Source organism: Bubalus kerabau, chromosome 3, assembly GCF_029407905.1.
Source record: "Bubalus kerabau isolate K-KA32 ecotype Philippines breed swamp buffalo chromosome 3, PCC_UOA_SB_1v2, whole genome shotgun sequence".
Lineage (NCBI taxonomy): Eukaryota > Metazoa > Chordata > Mammalia > Artiodactyla > Bovidae > Bubalus > Bubalus kerabau.
In genome coordinates, this window is record NC_073626.1 from 109350911 (window position 1) to 109378135 (window position 27225).

General features: G+C 36.6%; 1 protein-coding gene across 1 annotated transcript in view; it reads left to right on the forward strand.

Moving 5' to 3' along the window:
• LRP1B (LDL receptor related protein 1B) overlaps positions 1 to 27225 on the forward strand; it is a 1835261-nt gene that overhangs the window by 635959 nt on the left and 1172077 nt on the right. Inside the window, exon 6 of the mRNA XM_055574440.1 lies at positions 15947 to 16204. Coding sequence (XP_055430415.1) covers positions 15947 to 16204 — 258 coding nt within the window. The remainder of the gene's footprint in view (positions 1 to 15946; positions 16205 to 27225) is intronic.

The window sequence follows — 27225 nt, forward strand, 5'->3', positions numbered from 1 at the left end:
AGTAATGCTCAAAATTCTCCAAGCCAGGTTTCAACAGTACGTGAACTATGAACTTCCAGATGTTCAAGCTGAATTTAGAAAAGGCAGAGAAACAAGAGATTGAATTGCCAACATCCTCTGAATCATCGAAAAAGCAAGAGTGTGCCAGAAAAACATCTGCTGCTGCAGCTGCTGCTAGGTCGCTTCAGTTGTGTCCGACTCTGTACTACCCCATAGACGGCAGCCCACCAGGCTCCCCCGTCCCTGGGATTCTCCAGGCAAGAATACTGGAGTGGGTTGCCATTTCCTTATCCTTTATTGACTATGCCAAAGCCTATGACTGTGTGGACCACAACAAATTGGAAAATTCTTCAAGAGGTGGGACTTCCAGACCACCTAACCTGCCTCTTGAGAAACCTGTATGCAGGTCAGGAAGCAACAGTTAGAACTGGACATGGAAGAATAGACTGGTTCCAAATTGGGAAAGGAATATGTCAAGGCTGTATTTTGTCATCCTGCTTATTTAATTGATATGCAGAGTACATCATGAGAAACGCTGGGCTGGAGGAAGCACAAGCTGGAATCAAGATTGCTGGGAGAAATATCAATAACCTCAGATATGCAGATGAAACCACCCTTATGGCAGAAAGCAAAGAAGAACTAAAGACCCTCCTGATGAAAGTGAAATAGGAGAGTGGAAAAGTTGGTTTAAAGTTCAACATTCAGAAAACTAAGATCATGGCATCTAGTCCCATCACTTCATGGCAGACAGATTGGGAAACAATGGAAACAGTGACCAGACTTTATTTTGGGAGGTTCCAAAATCACTGCAGATGGTGACTGCAGCCACGGAATTAAAAGACGCTTACTCCTTGGAAGAAAAGTTATAACCAACCTAGACAGCATATTAAAAAGCACAGACATTATTTTGCCAACAAAGGTCCATCTAGTCCAAGCTATTGCTTTTCCATTAGTAATTTATGGATGTGAGATTTGAAATATAAAGAAAGCTGAGCGCCAATGAATTGATGCTTTTGAATTGTGGTTTTGGAGAAGACTCTTGAGAGTCCCTTGGACTGCAAGGAGATCCAATCAGTGAATCCTAAGGGATATCAGTCCTGAATATTCATTGGAAGGACTGATGCTGAACCTGAAACTCCAATACTTTGGCCACCTAATGTGAAGAACTGACTTATTTGAAAAGACCCTGATGCTGGGAAAGACTGAAGGCAGGAGGAGAAGGGGACAACAGAGGATGAGATGGTTGGATGGCATCACTTACTTAATGGACATGAGTTTGAGTAAATTCTGGGAGTTGTGATGGACAGGCCAGCCTGAGTGCTGCAGTCCATGGGGTCACAAAGAATCAGACACGACTGAGCGACTGAACTGAACTGATAATCCATAGTAGTACACCTCCAAATAATGTTAGAAATTGTTTCTATAGCACTTTCTTACTTTTCTACAGTTTAAAAAAAAGAGTGAGATAAAATATATCTTCCTATGGCTCCTACTTCTAACTTCTACTATCCTCTACTAATAAATAGTTTAAATTTTCATTTTGGAATGTGGAGGAATATCCATGGTTTTCTGTCAAGACTGGATCTACTTGTAGGGGGAATAGACTGGTACTTGTATACAAAGGGAAGAGCCCAGGAATTAAAACAAAAAAAGAAAGAAAAAAAGGAAATGGAAGAACTCCTGTTCAGTGTATCAAAGTCTCATCAGTCACTTGTGATGATTGAAATTCAGTTAGTAAAGTATAATTGCATTGTTGTTGTTTTTAATAACTACCCGTGGTAAAATATAAATATTCCTAGGAAGGGTAATATTGTCTTTGTAATCTTGGTAGTTTATGAAACTACTGGGTCAGACCTGTTTCAGTCTACTGTCTAGCTAAGAGTAGCTCCCTGCAGAATGATATGTGATTATGTCTTGACAATGTGATGATATACTATTTAGCATTCTTACTATTTTTAGATAGTCCAAAGGATTAGTTCCTGCACAGTTTGTCATTTCATTGAGGCATAACTGTGAATGATACTTGGTGACATGAATGTATATGAGTAATTCTGAGCTAGGAGGAAGGCTTGTAGACCAAAAGCAGCATAGAAATCAAGATTTGTTGTTTTTTGCTAAGTCACGTATGCATGGAGAAAATGATGTACACTATGGTAGACTGTAAGTGACAGAGAAGTAACAGTGCCTGAAACAGAGTATGTGCTGGGTAAAAGTTTGTTAGATGCTTTAAGCAATTTCCTAAACATTCAGGAAGCAGAATAAGGGTACTAGAATATTCAGTTCAGTTCATTTCAGTTCAGTCGCTCAGTCGTGTCCAACTCTTTGCGACCTCATGAATCGCAGCACGCCAGGCCTCCCTGTCCATCACCAACTCCCAGAGTTCACCCAGACTCATGTCCATCGAGTCAGTGATGTCATCCAGCCATCTCATCCTCTGTCGTCTCCTTTTCCTCCTACCCCCAATCCCTCCCAGCATCAGAGTCTTTTCCAATGAGTCAACTCTTCGCATGAGGTGGCCAAAGTACTGGAGTTTCAGCTTTAACATCATTTCTTCCAAAGAACACCCAGAGCTGATCTCCTTTAGAATGGACTGGTTGGATCTCCTTGCAGTCCAAGGGACTCTCAGGAGTCTTCTCCAACACCACAGTTCAAATGCATCATACTAGAATATTGAGAATCAATAAAAGGAAAGTCAAAAGACTGGAAGAGATTTAAAGGGTAACTTAAGTTCAGCATCACTTTTCTTTTCTTTTTCCTTTTTTTTTACCCACACAACTGTTAATGAGCCTTAGAGTATTGAGGTATAAAACTCCTCATGAATATTCTATGTTCTATTTTTTTGTTATTTTTAAAATTTTTCTTTTTTTTTTTTTCTCAGCTGGAGAACATCAGTTTCACAGTCTAACACTTTTCTTGATATCTTAAATGTTTTTTCCAGCAACAAAATTGCAAGATTGATAATAATCTTACCTGCCATGTTTTTCATGTGTCATGACACCTTTGATTTACCCATGACTAAAAAGTATATTTGACACAGAAAAAATGCATATCTTCCGTTTTTCTTACCACTTAACATCTTAGCTGCAATATAGCTGCGGATGTCTTTGGATATTAAGAATTACATAGCAACATTTGTGGGCTTTATATATGACAATCAATAAACTTTGTTTTCACAAATGGCACAATATATAACTGCAAATTTCTGTCACTGCATTTAATTTTTGTAGACTAGCTATTAACCTATTATTGAAATCCCTAATATAGAATATATGATAGATCATGTAATGTTCTACAGTTAACTCCCTTTCTTTGTCTTAAAATTGGACCAACAAAATGAAAAATAAAAAGAAGTGAGCCACATTTGAATTCATAGAAATTACAGATGGTTTAATTTTAAGATTAGACATGGACAGACTTCTCTGGTGATCCAATGGTTAAGACTTCACTTTTCAATGCAGGGGTTGCAGGTTCAGTCTCTGATCTGGCAGCTAAGATAACTACATGCCTCCATGCCACAAAGCCAGAACATAAACAACAGTAGCAATATTGTAACAAATTCAATAAAGACTTTAAAAAATAGTCCACATCAAAACATATTTTTTAAAAAGGTTAGGCATGGATATATAATTTTTTTCTATTGCTTTGTTTAAGGAATGTAGAAGTATAGAGTTATTGAAACCCTCAGAAAGCCAAAGGTTAAAACCTAATGAAAAAAAATTTTTATTTTTCTAATTAATCAGAATTTTTTTTTTTCAGAGAGCCTTCAAGGCATTTCCCCTGTTTCAGTTGCAGACAACAATGTACTGAATAATAACAGCAGTTAGAGAATGTCTCTTGCGCACTGCTCCCCAGAGTTCATACTTGCTCTTGACTTTGATAACTCATATTCTGCATATTCTCCCTACTTAAGCTGCTTAGAGGCATTTTAGTCCCGAGAAGAGAAAATCCATTGTATTGAATGCATTTTTAAATGTGTGTGAGCATTTCTTCTTAGCACTAGGACTCACATAGCCTCCATTTTTGCTTTGTGTGAAAGACAATACTTGCCAGGTTATTAGATAATTTATATCTTAACAGACTTTAGAGTTTTAGAACAACATACCATCAAATTACAAGGAGTATATCTGGTAAAGTATCTAGAAGCTTGGTATATAATCACAATTGAGTACTGAAAACCCATCTGTCTTTGTAATAGCAAAGTAGAAAATTGTAATCTTAATAAATACGTGTTATGTAGTTATATCCGTTGGCAGCCTTGTCAGAAACAGTGAAATAGATTAAATGACCTTTCCCTCTTTCACCTCTAGATAATGAATTTTCATATGTCTACCTCCTTCCTCCTTACTTGAAGATGATAATCTTTCATATTCCCCTGAGGAAAAAGAAGCAGTCAAAAAAGAATTTTTTCACCCTGAACTCTCCTAAATCTACCAATCTATCTGAATGTAGAACTATTCACTTTTTCTATTTGAAGGGAAGAACAAACTGACTTTGTTCCTAAGGCCAGTCCCTGTAATTGTGCATCCATACCACCTTTTCTCAACTGTATAAGAGTTAGACTCAGTCAGTTGCTTATTTATTCCTTGAATCATCAATATTCTCTTTTCTCCTGGATCACTTCCATCGGTATACAAGGATCTTGTAAAGAGGCTGCGAAATAACTTCTTTAATAACTGTATTCCTCTCCAGCTACCCCTCCATTTTTCTTTTCCCATTATGCAAAAAGTGTGTTGTCTATTTCCTCCTCTGTCCTCAGTGAGTCTTACATTCTTATCACTTACTTACACGTCTATTGCCAAAGTTACCAGTGACCTCCAGTTGCATAATTATTCAGTTTATCAATCCTTAGCACACAACTGATCTTGTCTCCTCCTTGAATACTTTCCCTTTTAAAGAGTATATTCCTTGAGTTCTCTTATTATTAATGACTTACTGTGCATTTTTTTTTTTTTGCTTGGTTTATTTTGCTGCGTAATCCTCATTTTGCCAGTATGTTTTGCATGACTCAGTGTTCAGTGCTTTGGACAAGTTCCCTTCTTCTATTGATTTCTTAAGGCTTTCATTCTGTATCAGGAGTTTAAAAACACATCCTTTTCCATGGTTTTATTAAACATCTAGAGACTGAGACTTGCAGGTTTTTGTCTCCAGCCCTACATATTAGATCTTACTTGTTAAACATCAAACTCACTTACATACTGAGATCCAACGTACTAAGTCCATTTGGACATTTAATGGAAATATCAAATTCCATGTCTCCCAAGCTTTTGATGCTCTGTCCTAATAATGTTTTCTCCAATGATGACCATCTTGGTAAATGTGACCCTTTTCACTCAGTTGCCCAAATCAAAACACTGTAGTTACCCTTGACTCCATTCTTTCTCTCAGACTCTTTATTTTAAATTTTTAAATATATTCTGAATTGGACTACTCTCTCTAAAGAACAGCTTGCATCCATATTACTACCAATGCTTTACTTTTCTTTGTAGAATTTAATGCTGCCAAAAAATACTAAATAGTGTTTGCTTGCTTACTGACTTTTTCCTCCAGTAAAATGTAAATGCCACAAAAACAAAAATTTTATTAGTTTTGTTAACTGCCGTATCTTTAGCATTTAGACAAGTGCCTGACAGGCGAGTTATGCTCAATAAATCTTTGTTAAATATATAATTAAATATATGAATACTGAGAGAGTATTTTCTTTTTAGGAGACAGAAGTGACTTTTTTAAGGACCCTTGTTTTCAAACTGGAAATATTTTAAAGCCATTTTGAAATAAGCCAATATATTTTACTTGTTGAACTCAATCATTACTGGTTTATATCTTAGAGGGACAAGTCTGAGTTGGAAAAAATGTATTGCTATAGCTAAAGAAGTTTCTGTTTGCCAGTTAGAAGGGTGACTAGGAGAATCAGAAGTTGCCATAGGCCACTCCTCAGTGACTAATGTGAATTAACCATCCCTGGATTGTCTGCTAATTTTAATATTAATTCAATAACCTAAAATTTGAATGAATTGTTCTTTGAGAGTTACCAAAATGACCTTTCAATTTAATTATATTTATACTTTAATTAAATTCAGTATGATTAAATATATTTGATTTTCCTGATTAAAAATAATGCATTATTTAACATTATTTTATTTATTAAAATGTACTATCATTCTTAAATTTAAAAAAATTCAGTAAAGTATCTTTAAATATATTGCAAATTGTGCCAAGTAAGGTCTTCAGGTAATAGGAGGAATACTTCCTTGATATGATAGATCGGCTCTTTATTAAGAAACAGGGATATTGTGAGAGCTACTAATTTGCAAAATGAGAAGCTCTTTTTTTTATGCATGGTATGTTATTGGCTTTGTTTTTTTGGAAAATGATCCTTATTCCTATAAAACAGCATATTCCATTGCTTCTCAATCATCTTCAGATTGAAATATCCTCTACATGAAGATATAGGTATTTCACTAATAATATCCAGACAACAAAAAGGTTATATTTTTTTAGTCTATAATTCAGCTTGATTGGTAGTTTACCTGAGTGAGTTTTGGCAATGTCCAAGACAGGATTGCACAATACAGGACTGGCCTAACATGCCAACACCAAACTCATCATCATTTCTTAAAACTGACTCTACTTTTTTTTTTCCCCAGTTTCACCCTATAACCCAAATTGCAAATCTCCACATCCTCCTTTCACATCCATCCTTTCATATCCTATTACCTACACAAAACAGTCACTACAATTTAAAACTTCTACTTTATCACACCATACTGTCTCTACTTAAGAACAAAATACTATGCATTTTAGGTTCTTATGACCAATTTCCCGAGAAATTGGAAGAGTATTTCTCTGTTCAAGAATCCCGCTATTGTACCTGTGTCTACACGATTTTTTTTTTTTTAGGAATCATCTTGGGTTACTGTCCTTATAATTAAAAGCATACATACCTTTCTTTATAAAATAAAAATTAAAAATACAATAAATAAAGCATTTCATCCAATCAAATGATAGCTTAGCCTGTGTGAAATCTAGTGTGCTCCTAAACCTCTCAGAATTCTTAAGGCCTTACATCTCTCCATTGGACACTGCTTCCAGTAGGAATGTTGGCACAAATAATCATTCTTTCTTTCTATACTGCATCAATCTAAAGGATACAGAAATGCCTTTTGCTTTTACCCATAGAAATAGATGGGGAAACAGTTGAAACAGTGTCAGACTTTATTTTTGGGGGCTCCAAAATCACTGCAGATGGTGATTGCAGCCATGAAATTAAAAGGTGCTTACTCCTTGGAAGGAAAGTTATGACCAACCTAGACAGCATATTCAAAAGCAGAGACATTACTTTGCCAACAAAAGCCCATCTAGTCAAGGGTATGGTTTTTCCAGTGGTCATGTATGGATGTGAGAGTTGGACTGTGAAGAAGGCTGAGCACCGAAGAATTGATGCTTTTGAACTGTGGTATTGGAGAAGACTCTTGAGAGTCCCTTGGACTGCAAGGAGATCCAACCAGTCCATTCTGAAGGAGATCAGTTCTGGGTGTTCTTTGGAAGGAATGATGCTAAAGCAGAAACTCCAGTACTTTGGTCACCTCATGCAGAGTTGACTCATTGGAAAAGACTCTGATACTGGGAGGGATTAGGGGCAGGAGGAAAAGGGGACAACAGAGGATGAGATGGCTGGATGGCATCACCAACTCGATGGACGTGAGTTTGAGTGAACTCCAGAGTTGGTGATGGACAGGGAGGCCTGGTGTGCTGCGATTCATGGGGTCGCAAAGAGTCGGACACGACTGAGCGACTGAACTGAACTGAGCTGAATGCCTTTCCAACCTCCCTCTGCAATACTACACCAAGGCAATGTAAAACAAGACTTTTACAAACTACCTTTCCATCTGATATGAGTTACATTACACCACTTTAAAAGCAAAAACAAGTTTAAAAAGTTAAATGGGAATTACATCTATCCCACTATATTCTACTTATCCATATTGTATTCCATGTGTCATTTCCCAAATGCACCCCAAATTAAAAGTAAATTTATCATCTTGACATTAAATGACCTGTGCAGTGTTTCCTCAACCTACTTTCTTGTCTACTACAAGGCCTATGTGAGTTTGAAGCTAGTTCTTTTTACTTAGTAGCTTTGAGATTCTAAGCAATTTACTTAAACCTTAAATAAACTTATTTTCTTTCTATAAAATGTTAATAATATTAACACCTGATTCTTAGAAATATTGTGAGCATACAATAAATGAGTAAATCTGAAGCATATAATACAGTGTTTAATTCCTAAAATATGCTCAAAAGGGTTAACTGTTATTATTGTGATGAAATACTTTCACCACTAATACATGTTCCACCCTCAGAAACTGAAAAACTTGTCAGTATTCCAACATATCTTAGTCTCTCCCACATCTTTGCTTTTGTCCAAGCTTTTTGTTTCACCAGACTTCCTTTTTTTCTTCTTTTTCTTAAAAAAAAAAAAAATTCTCTGTACATTCAATTTCTGTTCATCCATTAATGCACAGATGAAATCAAATGTTTCATCATTAAGGAACTTCTAACTCTATTTAACAGATACATCTTCATACATTTGTGTTGCCAAAACAAAATACCAAAGACTGGGTAAATTACAGATATAAGAAATTTATTTCTCACAGTTCTAGAGGCTGGAAGTCTGCGATCAGGGCACCAGCATGGTCTGGTGAGTGCTGTCTTCTGGGATGCAGACTTGTCCTATCTTCACATTGCAGAAGGCCCCAGAGATCTCTCTAGGGCTCTTTTAAAAGGCAGTAATCCCATTCACATGGGTTCCTCCTTCAGTATGTGAGCAGTGCCCAATCCCCATCAAAACTGTCATCTTAAGGGGTTAGGACTTCAACATATGAATTTAGGGGAAACAAACATTCAACCATAGGAAGATATAGCTAACCATTATTTGGAATTAAGTCTTATTATACAAGTTTGATGAAAGGTACCAATCCTGACTTCAAAAATATAGATATTTAAACTTAATTACACTTATTTTTTTATTAGATTATATCTTTCTTGAAGAGAGATGATATAGATATTTATGCTTAATTATACTACTTTTACTTAATTTTTCTATTAGATTATATATTTTTTGAAGTCAGACTATCCTGCTTCATATACTGGTTGAAATGCCTTCAGTGCAGGTCAATTCAGTCAGTCAGTCGTGTCCGACTCTTTGCGACCCCATGAATCGCAGCACACCAGGCCTCCCTGTCCATCACCAACTCCCAAAGTTCACTCAGACCCACGTCCATCGAGTCAGTGATGCCATCCAGCCTTCTCATCCTCTGTCGTCCCCTTCTCCTCCTGCCCCCAATCCCTCCCAGCATCAGAGTCTTTTCCAATGAGTCAACTCTTCACATGAGGTGGCCAAAGTACTGGAGTTTCAGCTTTAGCATCAGTCCTTCCAAAGAAATCCCAGGGCTGATCTCCTTCAGAATGGACTGGTTGGATCTCCTTGCAGTCCAAGGGACTCTCAAGAGTCTTCTCCAACACCACAGTTCAAAAGCATCAATTCTTCGGCGCTCAGCCTTCTTCACAGTCCAACTCTCGCATCCATACATGACCACAGGAAAAACCATAGCCTTGACTAGACGGACCTTTGTTGGCAAAGTAATGTCTCTGCTTTTGAATATGCTATCTAGGTTGGTCATAACTTTCCTTCCAAGGAGTAAGCGTCTTTTAATTTCATGGCTGTAGTCACCATCTGTAGTGATTCTGGAGCCCCCAAAAATTAAGTCTGACACTGTTTCCACTGTTTCACCATCTATTTCCCATAAAGTGATGGGACTGGATGCCATGATCTTCATTTTCTGAATGTTGAGCTTTAAGCCAACTTTTTCACTCTCCATTTTTACTTTCATCAAGAGGCTTTTTAGTTCCTCTTCACTTTCTGCCATAAGGGTGGTGTCATCTGCATATCTGAGGTTATTGATATTTCTCCCAGCAATCTTGATTCCAGCTTGTGTTTCTTCCAGTCCAGCGTTTCTCATGATGTACTCTGCATATAAGTTAAATAAACAGGGTGACAATATACAGCCTTGATGAATTCCTTTTCCTATTTGGAACCAGTCTGTTGTTTCATGTCCAGTTCTAACTGTTGCTTCCTGACCTGAATACAGATTTCTCAAGAGGCAGGTCAGGTGGTCTGGTATTCCCATCTCTCTCAGAATTTTCCACAGTTTATTGTGATCCACACAGTCAAAGGCTTTGGCATAGTCAATAAAGCAGAAATAGATGTTTTTCTGGAAATGCCTTACATCCATAAATTCTAAAAAATAAAAAATACAATAAATAAAACATTTTCATCCAGTAAAATAGTAGTTTAGCATAAATGCATTATGACAATAAAAGGTAGTGCTAAGATAACTTAAAGTATAATTGCAGTAATTGCATTTTCTTGCTTGGACCAATACTGTTTTTAGTGCCTTCTAATGTTTCCATTTTTGATTCATGTTTTAATTTTCCTTCTGTAAAATGTGATAAAATAGTTTCTTCTGACATATGGCACAGTGTATACTTATTCTAAATATCATTCATTTCAGTCAAGAGATTTTCCCATTAACACTATAATTAAGGAAAAAAGAGAAACAAATTTGGCCATATATGTTTTGGAAATTAAAATATTTCAACCCTCTATCTTTTTTCCCACTTGGATGGTTAATTTTATCCACATTTTTAGTTTGGCTTAGGTGACTTTGATCTATAATTTATTATACTATTTGAATAATACTTTTCTATCTTTTTTTAAACTAGATAATTTCTTCCTAGTATTTCATATTCAACTTCTTCTGTTCATTGCATAATCTTAGAAGGTTTCTTTTTTAATTAGGTGTCTTTATGTAGATTGTTCTTTGTTTTGTTGCATATACCTAGTTTATGTCCTTTGAAAAGTGAAAGTGTTGGTCGCTAAGTCATGTCTGACTATGAAATCCTGTGTACTGTAGCCTGCCAGGATCCTCTGTCCGTGGAATTCTCCAGGCAAGAACACCAGAACGAGTTGCCATTTCCTTCACCAGAGTTCTTCCCATCCTAGGGATCAAACCCTGGTCTCCTACACTGCAGGCAGATTCTTTACCTTCTGAACTAGCAGGGTTCCATGAAGCTTTGCAGAGTTTTCTAGTAAAAGTTGTTAGCATTCTTCTCATTTCTCATTTCATCTTATTTTTAAAGCCTTTATATAGTTTCTGCATGATAAATTAAAATTTTTTTAATTCTTTAAATTATTTTAACTTTGTAAAGATTAAAAACCATTTCATAGGGCTAAATGGATTACAATTTTCCCTTTTTCGCACTTTAGTCCCACTATCTTAATTTGATATACTTTACATGAAATTTATTATTTACCCTTTTATTCAGTTGAACCTCAGATTCTTTGTTCTTTCATCTTTAACACAGTAAATATTGAGAGATATCTACCCAGCTTCTTTCACTGAAGGTAACTGCTCACAATTATAGGATTAGGTAAGGGAAATCTTAAAGAGTATAAATGGATAATGCTTATTATTATATGTGCATATGTATACATTTGTTATAAATATTTATTATGTTTGTCTTTATTTGTAAGTACCAGAATCCATAATTCCAATTACTTAAAATGAAACCAGCTGAGTTAATATTTTAGAATCAAAGGGAAGAATTAATTAGAATTAAAAGGACGTTCAAATGAGACATTAAAAAATGTTTCATTTCCCTACGAAAACATATGTTTAGTATCAGCTATACATCAAATAATATCATTATAAGTATATATATATAAATTTTTATTATATTCTTGACTGTGAGAAGAGAAGGATATGTTTGTAAGAATGTGGTTATCAGTTCAGTTCAGTTGCTTAGTCGTGTCTCTTTGAGACCCCATGAATCTCAGCACGCCAGGCCTTCCTGTCCATCACCAACTCCCAGAGTTTACCCAAACTATGTCCATCGAGTTGGTGATGCCATCCAGCCATCTCATCCTCTGTCATCCCCTTTTCCTCCTGCCCCCAATCCGCCCCCCAGCATCAGGGTCTTTTCCAATGAGTCAACTCTTTGCATGAGGTGGCCAAAGTATTGAAATTTCAGCTTTAGCATCGGTCCTTCCAATGAACATCCAGGACTGATCTCCTTTAGGATGGACTGGTTGGATCTCTTTGCAGTCCAAGGGACTCTCAAGAGTCTTCTCCAACACCACAGTTCAAAATCATCAATTCTTTGGTGCTCAAGCTTTCTTCCAGTCCAACTCTCACATCCATACATGACCACAGGGAAAACCATAGCTTTGGTTAGATTGACCTTTGTTGGCAAAGTAATGTCTCTGCTTTTGAATATGCTATCTAGGTTGGTCATAACTTTCCTTCCTAGGAGTAAGCATCTTTTAATTTCATGGCTGCAATCACCATCTGCAGTGATTTTGGAGCCCCACCCCCCCCAAAAAAAGTCTGACTCTGTTTCCACTGTTTCCCCATCTATTTCCCATGAAGTGATGGGACTAGATAGCATGATCTTCATTTTCTGAATGTTGAGCTTTAAGCCAACTTTTTCACTCTCCTCTTTCACTTTCATCAAGAGGCTTTTTAGTTCCTCTTCACTTTCTGCCATAAGGGTGGTATCATCTGCATACCTGAGGTTATAGGGCCTTGGAATTTAAAGAAGTATATTTATGAATCTAATCAAATTAGATTTTTCATGTTTCCAAGTTTCTCTTTTTAATTCACCACTTTCTAATCAGTTTTCAAAAATTATGGCACTGATTAATATACCATGATAGGAAAAAAATCACTTTCTGATTTTATACATGTCTATAACTGTTTGAGAGGGAAAATATTCTTTTTCTGTGCTATTGACATATAGGGGTCAGTCAAGAGGATGAAGACAGTTTTCCTCCAACATGAATCAGTTGAAAGTCTGTTGCAGAGATTTTTTTCAACCTAAGTCTTAATTCTCTAAGTTAGACTATTGACTGAGTACTTTCTTGTGTTTCAATCTCTTCTAATTGGAAGGTTGATATTTATTACTTCTCATTAAGTATTGATGAATAAAATCTTTTGACTTAAGTCATCTGATGTGTTTTCCAACTGTTCCTTTGGGGAAACTGTTTACTGACTCTAAGTGTGATATCTGAATAAAGCATTGCATTCATTCTAGTCAGTCTGTTATCCTCATCACCCAAGCTAATGATAGTTTTCAACTTGCAAGTGGAAACACCTGGTAATAATACCCACTAGAGATCTATGCAGTTCAGGTAGAGATAGATAACTTTCCAGGCTTATGACAGCTTTCATCAGGAAGTATAAAATAAAAGACATATCCTTAGCCCATGATGATATTTGTGGGTTCTTACTGTTCAGTAATTTTCCCCACTTCCATATCAGGCCTTATGTTTTATTTGTCTAAAGAGGGAAACCATAGATAATATTTAGCAAAAACACATGAGTATCACTTCATTAAAGCACATCACAACTAATATAAGTATCCTTTCTCCAGTATGTCATTTGAATTTTTAAAGTTACCATTATTATATCAAACCACATCGATTTAAAAAACATCTGACTTTCTCTTTACTGGTGTTCTGTTTACCTGAGGCTTTAAAATCAGTGGTTGATACATTTTGCATTAAGGCAAGCAACTGATTCATTCAATAAGCAGCTACAAAATGCAATAGATTGATTAGTTGTGTCAACTAAGCATTGCCTGTATTGACCATTGATTCATTTTTATATCAGTGTCTCAAGAGAAACTCAGTGTTCCTTCATATTCCAGCCTCTCTCCAAAAAACGTCAATGACATACCTAAATTTGCTGACGAGTAGCCAGTTTGGGAAATTGTTGTCTACATCTTGGCAATGTTAGTTCATTTTTGAATGAGAGGCTATTTCTAAAAAGGTCATTTCAGTTGTCAAATGAAGACATTAAGCATTAACATTAGTGTTGGTGCATCTTTGCTAACCAAATTATTTTGTAACATTGCACAGAATGTTTCTAAAGAATTTTACTATGTAAGCGTTCCATGTGTCCTTCGACTAAGTCAGAATTTGTAGTGAATGATCAATAGGTTCCAGACTTTTTATAAATGCTAGAGATATAGCAGCAGAAATAGAAAAATAATGCATCAGAGAAAAAAATATGATACATACAGTGTTTGGTAGTGATAAGTGAAAAAGAAACTTGGGGATGTCTACAGAGAATGTAAAAAGTTGTAGTTTTTTTTTTTTTTTTTTTTTTTTTTACAAGGTAAAGTGATAAAAGAAGTCCTAACCAGAAAGGTGCCATCTATATAACGCCCAGAAAGGATGTCAGCATGTCATGTCAGCCATTCCAATATATGATGATTATTCTAGAAAGAATAGCTCTGGGATGCCATCCAGAATCTTGTTCAATGAGCAGTAAGAAAGTCAGTTTGTGTTGAGTAAGAGTGAGAGAGTAGTAAAGAGATAAAGGAAATGAGGGGAAATCCTAATAAGACACATCACATAGGGCTTATAGGCCTTATAAGGCTTTGACTTTGATTGAAATGGAAACCCTTTCAGGAACTGGGCAAAAAAGTTACTTGATCTGCCTTCACATTTTGAAGACAAAGTTGGCTATTGTATTGAAGAAGACTCAGAAGAAGGAGGAGGGCTTAGAGGAAAGCAGAGAAACCAGCTGGAATTGTGATGATCTGGTTGAGAGGTGTTGGCAGCTTGGGGCAGGATGTTTGTAGTAGTCGCTGAGAAATAGTGGGCTTCCTGATAGGTTTGACGTCAGAGTCCAAGATATTTGTTGACACATTGGAGGTAAGGCAGAGAAAAAAAGAGGAGTTGAAAATTCACCCTATTCCCTATTTAGAACAAAAGCTACTCTGAATGGAGTTAAACTTTCAACAGTGATTTTTTAATCGAATTTTACTGTTCAGTTCAGTTCAGTCACTCAGTTGTGTCCAACTCTTTGTGAACCCATGGACTGAAGCATGCCAGGCCTCCCTGTCTATCACCAACTCCTGGAGTTTACTCAAACTCATGTCCATTGAGTCGGTGATGCCATCCAATCATCTCATCCTCTGCCGTCCCCTTCTCCTCCAGCCTTCAATTTTTCCCAGCATCAGGGTCTTTTCCAATGAGCCATTTCTTCACATCAGGTGACCACAGTATTGGAGTTTCAGCTTCTGCATCAGTCCTTCCAATGAATATTCAGGACTGATTTCCTTTACGATGGACTGGTTGGATCTCCTTGCAGTCCAAGCAATTTTACTATTCACTTTATATATTAAAAAAAAATTGAGATTCTTTTAAATTCAAATTTATCTAAAAATTACCAGTCTTACCTAGCACAAAGATATATTCCAAAACTTGGTGTTGAACAAATATGTTTTACCACAAGATCTTATTTTCCTGACTATAGAGAAGGAATGTGGAAGGAAGTGGTGTATTGACCATAATCTAGTCACTAAGAAAATGTGTGATTGTTTAGCTCCTGGGGTCAGTTAAGGAGCCAGTGAGGTTGAGGTCACAGGAGCCTGTGAGCTTTACATGTTTTGCTTTAGAGAATCTATTTTTGACCTCATACATCCACCTCAAAAAAGTGTATCTTGCTCACAAAGCAAGTCTGCAACATTGTATAAATAGGTCAATCTAGGTCCATATCATTCCTAAGAAAAGCTCTCATAATGTTTCCTCTATTTGCCAGCATTGAAAGCAAATGACATTATCCTCAGATTTAAAGAACACATTATGACTAAGAAAATCAGGAATACAAATGCTCAGTGGACTATGTTGTCCTTAAAGAAGTAAAATATTATGGTTACTGGAGCATGTATGGATTACTAATAAAAAATTTTGAAAGCATTTTGTTTTAATTTTAAAGATATATTAAAAAGATAGAACTGATTTTTAATGAGTAATACAAAATTATCTTAAAAATGTGACTTTTACCCAACTCACTTTCCTCTTTCTGTCTTATTCCAGAACCTACAGATAAACCACCTTTGCTATTAATTGCAAATTCTGAAACAATTGAGATTTTCTATCTTAATGGAAGTAAGATGGCAACCCTGAGCTCGGTAAATGGAAATGAAATTCATACTCTGGATTTTATTTACAATGAAGATATGGTTTATTGGATTGAATCAAGAGAATCTTCAAATCGGCTCAAGTGTATTCAGATAACAAAAACAGGAAGATTAACAGATGAATGGACGATCAGTATTCTTCAGTCCTTCCACAGTGAGTTTCAAATTATCTTATATGCCATCCTTTAAGGATTTTATTTACAGACCAGTTGACAGGATTCTCAGATTTCTCAGAATAGCTACTGGCTTCTAGAGAACTACCTATGCAAGTATGAATGCACTTAAATAAGTGTATCCCCTGCGTTTTGCATATACACACATAAACATAGAATTGTACTGTTATATAAGCAATACATTGAAGGGTTAATTTTAATCATTTCTTTAATGCTTATTACAGTATCACCTACATGAGAACTGTGACTTTTCACTGAATGGTAATTTACAATGTGTGATAGTGAAGGTGGAGATTAAAAAAAAACAACAACAAGACACAGAGTCAATAATAAGCTCATCAACTGTCGTATTTGTTAAAATACCTTGAAACTATTAATTTTATGCTAATTGGTAACAACTACCTGTGTTTGTTGACTTTTTTCTTAGTAAATCAGAGTTTTTCTGCATCTTCTTCCAAGAATAATATGTATTTGTGATTCACTTGATTTCTCATGTTGGATATTCACAAACTAGTACCTGTCCTTTTCTTTCTGTATTTTGCATTGACACACACACACATATTCTCTCTCTTTTTCTTACTCTTCTGCTCTCCCCCATCCCCACACACATTAGAGTATAAAAATGTATTTGTGCTTGACTAGGAAACCGTATGCATAAGAATTTCAAGATGTGTCCATTCATTTTATGATGTACATTCATTCTTACAAATTCTACTAATGTAAAAATTGGAGTGTGTGCTATGTGTGCATGCTAAGTTGCTTTGGTTTCTGACTCTGTGTGACCCTCTGGACTGTAGCCCACCAGGCTTCTCTGTCCATGGGATTCTCCAGGAAAGAGGAGGTTGCCATGCCCTTCTGCAGGGGATCTTCCTGACCCAGGGAATGAACCTGTGTCTCCTGCATTGCAGGCAGAATCTTTACTGACGAGCCAACAGTTGGTAGAGAAATGAAAACAATGTATAATCAAGTTAAGGAGGAAAAAAAAAGAGTACTGTGGTAGAATAAATGCAGGTTTCAGGTATAGAACATTTGGTGTTTGAATTCAATAATCTTATTAATGTTTATGATATATAATTAAAGGGATTAGTAAGTGATCCTTAGTAAATGTAAGAAAATATTACTGTGTAATGTTTGATAATTATGATTAGATTAAATAAAAGCAGTGGCAAAGATTGTAAGAAAAGTGAAATATGGAGTGAACAGAAGTAAGTGTTTAAATAATAGAATATAGCATTTTGAAGATTGTCTTAACATAGATAGAACAATTGGTAAGGCTGTTTATTGTGACAGAGGACCAAAAATGTCTAGTGAAATCAATGGACACTGACTCTTGTGGAGATTCTATGGAGAGATGATAATTCATAATAAACAGTAAATTAGTGATCGTAGCACAAAAATCCTTGTATGTGATATGAGTATTTCAGACATTGGCTTAGCCAGTAGCTTGAATCATTTGAACAAAAGAAACTGATTTCTGACATGTTAGTGATTACCTCAACTAATCCAAATGTATTTGTCCATAGCAAATGGAATACTGGCAGTCAAATAGCTAAAATATTCACTTAAGTTGTTAGGTAAAATTATTCTCCAAGTGTACTTCAGTCAGTTCGGTTCAGTCGCTCAGTCGTGTCCCACTCTTTGTGACCCTATGAATTGCAGCACACCAGGCCTCCCTGTCCATCACCAAGTCCCAGAGTATACACAAATTAATGTCCATCGAGTTGGTAATGACATCCAGCCATCTCATCCTCTGTTGTCCCCTTCTCCTCCAGCCCCCAATCCCTCCTAGCATCACGGTCTTTTCCAATGAATCAACTCTTTGCATGAGGTGGCCAAAGTTTTGGAGTTTCAGCTTCAGCATCAGTCCTTCCAGTGAACACCCAGGGCTGATCTTCTTTAGGATGGATAGTCTGGATCTCCTTGCGGTCCAAGGGACTCTCAAAAGGCTTCTCCAACACCACAGTTCAAAAGCATCAATTCTTCGGTGCTCAGCTTTCTTCACAGTCCAACTCTCACATCCATACATGACCACTGGAAAAACCATAGCCTTGACTAAAAGGACATTTGTTGGCAAAGTAGTGTCTCTGCTTTTGAATATGCTATCTAGGTTGGTCATAACTTTCCTTCCAAGGAGTAAGCATCTTTTAATTTCATGGCTGCAATCACCATCTGCGGTGATTTTGGAGCCCCAAAAAATAAAGTCTGACATTGTTTCCACTGTTTCCCCATCTATTTCCCATGAAGTGATGGGGCCAGGTGCCATGATCTTAGTTTTCTCAATGTTGAGCTTTAAGCCAACTTTTCCACTCTCCTCTTTCACTTTCATCCAGAGGCATATTTGTTCCTCTTCACTTTCTGCCATAAGGGTGGTGTCATCTGCATATTTGAGGTTTTTTATATTTCTCCTGGCAATCTTGATTCCAGCTTGTGCTTCTTCCAGCCCAGCGTTTTTCATGATGTACTGTGCATATAAGTTAAATAAGCAGGGTGACAATATACAGCCTTGACGTACTCCTTTTCCTATTTGGAACCAGTCTGTTGTTCCATGTCCAGTTCTAACTGTTGCTTCCTGAACTGCATAAAAGTTTCTCAAGAGGTAGGTCAGGTGGTCTGGTATTCCCATCTGTTTCGGATTTTTCCAAACTTTATTGGAAATAAATACATATTTGTTTATTTATTTCCAAATTATTTATTGGAAATAAATAAATATTTGATCCACATAGTTAAAGGTTTTGGCATAGTCAATAAAGCAGAAATAGATGTTTTTCTGGAACTCTCTTGCTTTTTCCATGATCCAGTGGATGTTGGCAATTTGATCTCTGTTTCCTCTGCCTTTTCTAAAACCAGCTTGAACATCTGGAAGTTCATGGTTCACATACTGCTGAAACCTGGCTTGGAGAATTTTAAGCATTACTTTACTAGCGTGTGAGATGAGTACAATTGTGCAGTAGTTTGAGCATTCTTTGGCATTGCCTTTCTTTGGGATTGGAAGGAAAACTGACCTTTTTCAGGCCTATGGCCACTGCTGAGTGTTCCAAATTTGCTGGAATATTGAGTGCAGCACTTTCACAGCATCATCTTTTAGGATTTGAAATAGCTCAACTGGAATTCCATCAACTCCACTAGCTTTGTTCATAGTGGTGCTTTCTAAGGCCCACTTGACTTCACATTCCAGGATGTCTGCTTCTAGGTGAGTGATCACACCATCGTGAATATCTGGGTTGTGAAGATATTTTTTGTATAGTTCTTCTGTGTATTCTTGCCACCTCTTCTTAATATCTTCTGCTTCTGTTAGGTCTATACCATTTCTGTCCTTTATAAAGCCCATCTTTGTATGAAATGTTCCCTTGGTATCTCTAATTTTCTTGAAGAGATCTCTAGTCTTTCCCATTCTGTTGTTTTCCTCTATTTCTTTTCATTGATGGCTGAGGAGGGCTTTCTTATCTCTCCTTGCTATTCTTTGGAACTCTGCATTCACATGCTTAAATCTTTCCTTTTCTCCTTTGCTTTTCACGTTTCTTCTTTTCACAGCTGGGCCTCCCCAGTTAGCCATTTTGCTTTTTTGCATTTCTTTTCCATGGGGATGGTCTTGATCTCCTGTACAGTGTCAAGAACCTCCGTCCATAGTTCAATAGGCACTCAGTCTAGCAGATCTAATCCCTTAAATCTATTTCTCACTTCCACTGTATAATCATAAGAGATTTGATTTAGGTCATACCTGAATGGTCTAGTGGTTTCCCCTACTTTCTTCAATTTCAGTCTGAATTTGGCAATAAGGAGTTCATGATCTGAGCCACAGTCAACTTCCAGTCTTGCTTTTGCTGAGTGTACTTAATTAACTTCTTTTATGCATTTAATATGCCCTAATAATAAGAGTTGGTGAAGGCAATGGCAACCCACTCCAGTACTCTTGCCTGGAAAATCCCATGGATGGAGGAGCCTGGTAGGCTGCAGTCCATGGGGTTGCTAAGAGTCTGACACGAGTGAGTGACTTCCCTTTCACTTTTCACTTTCAGTCATTGGAGAAGGAAATGGCAACCCACTCCAGTGTTCTTGCCTGGAGAAATCCAGGGATGGGGGAGCCTGGTGGGCTGCTGTCTATGCAGTTGCACAGAGTCAGACATGACTGAAGCAAATTAGCAGCAGCAGCAATAATAGGAGTGATCCTTTCTTTAATATGTATTTTCCAATCAGCCTTAATAGTACATCTCAAATTGGGCAAGCAATCATACATTAGAATATTTGTAGAAAATAATTCATAACTTTACAGCATGCCATTTATAGATAATTCTTGGCAAATTAGAAAAATTAGAGATTGATTTTGTTAGGCAGTTCACTAAACTGATGAACATTCATTTTGAACTATAGAAAATAAATGCAATGGAAATATTTTAATTTGAGTAAATAATTGTTAACGAAGTCAGATTTAAGCCATGCAGTCAGTCACTTTAGAAAAGCATGATTAAATATGTGGAAGTAAGTCATGGGACAGAGGTGTGATCAGGACCAGGCTCCTTAGTCATTCCTTGTAAGCCGTGTATTTTATCAGCATGTCACAGAACAGTTTCCAGTGGATGTAATGGGCTCTGCATTCATCATAACAGTTTGTGAGTTTATAATATAGTTTGAATATTCTTTGCATATATAATTACATAAAAATCTCTTCACCACATAAGCAAAAATAATGACCTGATGGGAGTATGCCTGAATACCTGTCACTATCCACTGTTCCAGAGATTCTCTGTTTAGGTTCTCCTCCCTCATTACCTTTAGATACTTTTCTCTGAATTTACCTCAAGAAAACATTCTTTTCTAAATAAAATAAAAAATTTTATTTTTCAAAGGAAAACTGTGAGGTGAGTCAGAAAGTACATTGGTAGATGCTAGGGGCCTGGTCGGGGCAGGGGAATAGAGAGTTAGTGTTCAATGGGCGCAGGGTTTCGGTTTAGGAAAGTGAAAAATTCAGGAGGTGGATGATGGTGAGAGTTGCACAACGGTGTGAATATACTTAGTGCCACTGAACGGTACAGTTAAATATGGTATGGTTAAAATAGTATGTTTTCTATTATGTGATTTTTACCACAGTAAAAAAGTTAAGAGAAAGGATTACTATGGGGAGAAAAGCATTACAGGTCAAACCCACTTGAGTTTAAAAATTAAATAGTACTTTAGTACACAATCTATTGCAATATAAAAATTTTATTGCACATCTCATCTCACTGAATACCCACCATATCTCTGTGGAGGGTTCAGGAGAGATATTCTCTTCTTGTTTTATAATATACACAGTTTTAACTACAAGACTCAGATATATTAAGCAATACTGAATGTCTAAAAAGAAGGCAGAAATAGGACATCTAAATCCTGTGTTCTTGCTTCTACATTAAGAAGGGCAAATATGGGTTGCTTCAAAGAATTTCCCAAGTCTACCACAAATAATAATATCTACATATCTACTTCCCTCATAGTTCAATCAGTAAAGAATCTGCCTGTGATCAGGAGACCTGGGTTCAATTTCTGGGTTGAGAAGATCCCCTAGAGAAGGAGATGGCAACCCGCTTTAGTAGAATTCTGGAGTATGCCTGGAGAATCCCACAGACAGAGGAGCTTGGCAGGCTACAGTCCATGCGGTTGCAAGAGTCAGACATGACTTAGTGACTAAACCACCACCAACAAACTTAAATGTGCTAAATGACTATATGTAATGGGGAGGCATTGCTTTATTCCTCGTGCTGAAGGGGAAATTGAGATTCTGAATTGGGTCAGACTTCTTAACCTTTGCTACACACACTGCCCAATGGTCTCAATTTTTAGTTTTCATTTTAGACAGACAAAATAGTCAGATACACTAACGTTAGAAACAGTGGCTCACAAAGGCAGTGGGAGAGAGAGATATAAGAATCTTAGAAGGAAGTGAACAAGGTGAATGGTAAAAGGCCCAACTTTTACCAAACAAATTATTCTCAATATTAAAGAGAGGCCTACCTTTAATATTGAGAATTATGCCTAAGCAATATTGTGAGAGAATGAGGAACTGATAATAATATGCTGAATAAATTATATTAACAAAGGAACATTGGGAAAAATACTAGAAATTGTATTTCACCTTTAATTTATTCTTCTTTTTAAAGATGCCTAATATTTATTAGCTAGTATTTATGCCTGAAAGTTGTAAAATACTAGATTTTGAAGAAAAGTTTGAAATTAAGTGTTCTATAAGCCAAATGTGTTCTCCAGGAATGCATGCAAAGCACATTTACAGCAACAAGCTATTTCCCCCAAAGTACTGTACTTTGGACATAGAATCACCTACAGAGAAGGCAATGGCACCCCACTCCAGTACTCTTGCCTGGAAAATCCCATGGATGGAGGAGCCTGGTAGGCTGCAGTCCATGGGGTCGCGAAGAGTCGGACATGACTGAGCGACTTCACTTTAACTTTTCACTTAAATGCGTTGGAGAAGGAAATGGCAACCCACTCCAGTGTTCTTGCCTGGAGAATCCCAGGGATGGGGGAGCCTGGTGGGCTGCCGTCTCTGGGGTCGCACAGAGTCGGACATGACTGAAGCGACTTAGCAGCAGCAGCAGCAGCAACAGTGGTAATGCTCAGCTATTTCCTCAGAACAAAGTACACAAAGATGATTGAGACAGATAAGAATATTTTCTGCATGTATCTCTTATTACGGAAGATGATTGAGAACCAGTTGTTCTCTTCCAGATATATAGTTGACACTTTCATCCTATTTTTGTATATATTCAATATTCTGCAAAACTTGAGTATCACTATTCTACTATAGACTTTACCAGGTTGTCTTCATCCATTCATGTGTTCCACTATCTAGCAAACAGCATCCTGAATCAAACACAAATAGATTGTTTATTCTTCATACACTTTGCTTCTGGATTAACCCCAATTCACTGACTTTTATCTTCCTTTTATTTGGTCTGTTTCAATATCAACCTTAGCTTCATTTTCTATTTGAAGCTCTACCTAGATCCTTTGTTGGATAATTTTTGGATTCTAATTCTTTGCCTATGTCTTTTCTCAATATTTACTTCTTTTTATTTAGGTCACAATTATCTAGATAATCACAATTATCTAGATAATCACATAATATTAATTAATCACTGAATTTTATTTTACACATTAACAGTTATACATATGTATTTCTCTATCATCACAAAGATTATATGATATGCATGCTATATAAAATAATTGATAGATAATACGATGAGGTTAAATAAGTGAAATAATTTTTAAGCTAATAAGAAACTTGGCCTCTTAATCTTAATAGTTACTAAATAATGGCCTTTCTTAATTATGAAATATTCCCTATTTGCTTTTACCCAGCCTAGGAATTGCATAGCCTTTAGTGCTTCACCCACCATCAAGTTATGACTAGAGGAAAATGACAAGGCTGTGTCCCTATTGTAAATTCAAGCATAGTCTTAGGACAAAATAATCAACCTATAACAGAACTGCTAGACTCACACAGTGTCAGCTCCTAGTGGGTCTACACTTTAGAAGATGATCAGTAGTTGCAACAACTCCTTAAGATAACACCGTATCATATAATCAGGCAATCCTCATAGAAATTTGGCATATTTTATTTACAAGTCACATGCTTATATACTGCATTTTTATGAGCTATCCTCTGCAATTATCTTTCTCCATTTGATGGGTGAAAAGTCAGTCACATTGCTTTAATTTACCCTTATATGATTGCTAGTGAAGTTGTCCATTTCAATGTGAACTTACATAGTCACTTCAATGTCTACAGTTCTGTTCAAGTGATCATGATGCTCTGCCGGGGTCCAGCCCCGGTGGATCCAGGGAATTCAAAGCGGGGACGGCGTCGGCGAGGATCAGGAAACAATTGCTTAATTAAATGTTAATTAAGGATATAAAAAGTGGTGAAATAAGGCTAGCTCAGTGAGAAAATTTAGTGGAGAAAAGAGGCTGAATAATTCAGCCAGAAGGTGAGAGAAAGAATGACATGGGGAGACCAAGCTTCGGTGAACAAGGCCCACACTTTACTTTTCAAAGTAGTTTTTATACCTTAAGTTATGCATAGAGGGTAATGGGGGAAGGGATAGAGTCATGCAGTAAGCCAGGCTTTCTTCCTGCAAACTTATCATATACAAAAGTTTAGGGCAAAGGTGTGGTGGGCTATAACAAGAAAAAGAATTAACTCAAGGGTCCAAGGTTACAAACATTAAAGCTACTACTTAAACCAATTATATTAATCAATACACTGCCAGGGATACAGTAGGTAAGGGATATGGAAACTTAACAGCAAACATTGGCCCAACAAGTGAAAAACCCTTCACCAATACAATTTCTAATCAATCTTTTAACTGCTCAAAGGAATCTGTATTCACAGAGTTTAGAACATCCCATGCCTCTCACAGTTGTGAACTAAAACACTCTTGTCATGCCCAGGAACTTTATTAACTGGAGCTGTAATTTAACTCTTTTTCAGAGAGAGGTGGTGGGGGACAGCCTGCTGTAAAGTCAGAGGTGTAGATGAGAGCACAAAGCAGTAAAGTAGGCAGACTCTGGTTTTGGGGGTAGATGCTCGAGAATTTCCAGGGGGACTCCTGAGGCTCAATCCCGCCTTTGCGTATGCCAAGCCTCCTTCCTCATGACCTTTGCCACGGGTGGAGTTCCTCACGCTGGCTCCTGGCAATGCTCCATTGCTTAAAATCAAAATGCAAAATATTTAGTAGTTTCCCATTTAGCTAAGGATAGATTAAGCTTCATCATATGGCTTCTCTGCAGGCCTTGCCTCCCCACCTCGAATCACGTTCCACCTAAAAAAAATAAACACTTTCTTTTTGTACTTTGTTTTATAATTTTCATATGTGTTTGTATGTGCTGGTTCTTCACTATAGACTGTATTTTGTCATATTCCTATAACCAAGTGTCTCTTACTCTTTCTTCAAAGTATCATACCCTTTCCAAAGGTTCTCCAGTTCAGATTAGCAGCCCTTCTTATGTGGGTCTAGGACATCATAGTACAGATGTGATGTATTTTAATTGTGTATTTACCTATCAGTTTCCCAAATAAAAGGTAACTCCTTTAAGTTTAGACTTCCTTTGTAACTTGGATGGTACATAATCTACCTACAGTGCAGGAGACCTGGGTTTGATCCCTGGGTTGGGAAGATTTCCTGGAGGAAGCCCACTAAATACTCCAATACCAAAAACTCCAATACTGGGGTGGTAACCCACTCCAGTATTCTTAGGATGTGTGTTTTATTCATCTTCGAATCAGATTACAGCAAAATGCTTATCTGTTCTAGAATAAACTTAGGTAACAAGTAAGGGATGAGGAGTGGAGAATTAAAGGGGACAGAGGTAAAACCAACTTCTAGAGAGACCATGCCAAATGACTACTGGAGACATAGAAAGCCAGTCTGCATTATAGTTAGTGAGATGTTTTCTGTGTCTAGATGAGAGCCTCACATGTTCATCTTGGTGTCCTTGAGATTCATGTCTTATCAGCAGCTACTGGCTTTTATGTGTGTTGAACCTCTGACTTTTCCAGGGTCAGTAAATTCACCTGTAGATTTATTTTGAGACCTAACCTCAATAATAATAGGAACAACTTCATGCAAATCTTTTTGAGTCTTCCTACCCCTCAAGGCAGTTGTAATTGAACAATATTGGAGCCAGAGCTCTTAAAATAGAGGTCAGTTAATTCTTAGAACAGGAATAAAATAGAACAGCCTAGTTTAGAATTTTAAATCCTATCCCTTCAGTCTGATTAGACATATTCTTAGAAAGGAGGTTCTACTATTTTATATTTAGGTCCTTGGATGCATAAAATAGTTTCAAAAGATGTGATCTCAAATGTTTTTGGGGGTTAGAAGCACAGCACAGTCAGGATATTCTTTGTCTTTCTTAGCCTCTGAGAAGCCCTGTTAGCTGCCTTCAGTCTAGAACTTTATGTATTTAGTTCTTCATGAGAGATTGCTGCTGCTGCTAAGTTGCTTCAGTCGTGTCCGACTCAGTGAGACCCCATAGATGGCAGCCCAGTAGGCTCCTCTGTCCCTGGGATTCTCCAGGCAAGAATACTAGAGTGGGTTGCCATTTCCTTCTCTATCATGAGAGATTATGTATTGATATATTTAGTAATTGATCAATTTTGGTTTTAACATTTCACTGGAGAAAGATAAAAAACTGGTCAGCTTTTAGCTGAGGAGACCTGAAGAAGAGGAAATATGACCATCCTAACCTTATAAATTAGTAAGATTTTTTTGTTTAAGAAAAAATAAAGGCAAAATAAAGAAAAGAAAAGAATATTTTATGATCTAGATTTCCCACTCCAGAAAAAATGTGCTGTTGTAGTTGTTTTAGCTGTTTATAATTCAGACATTTTGGTCAGCATATCTTGTGAACATCTACATTTTGCACAAAAATTTTGGCTGTAGTAACTGGTTTTATACTAATATTTTCCCTAAGAAAATTCTGAGAAGAATCCACAGCATATTCTCCATATAATAAGGATATTATAACTATTTATTCTCAGAGGTACATTTTTATTAACTACTATTTGATAAGCACATACATAGTTTATTAAACTCTTTATAATTCTTAAAAGCCTCTCATCTTTCATTTAGTATATTTGCATGGAAACATAAAATTGACTTTCTGGAGACATGGTTGCTGTGTATGTGTATATATATGTGTGTAACTAGTTATTATAGCACACTTATGCTGGGATCTGAAATTTTAACAAATAATCAGACTGTCAACATAGAACTCAAAAAAAGAAACATTAATATTAGCAAGGATGTTGATCTGAGGACACATATAGAGAGAATTTTCAGTTTCTTCTTGATACTATAAGTTCAATGTTGTAGACATTGGTTCTAAATTATTCCTTAATTTTTGTATTAACATTAGATGAATCTATACCTTGGAGTAAGTAACCTATTCTAATTGACAATCAGTGCAAAACCATAAATTGCCATCCTAAAAGCACAGTTAAAATGAA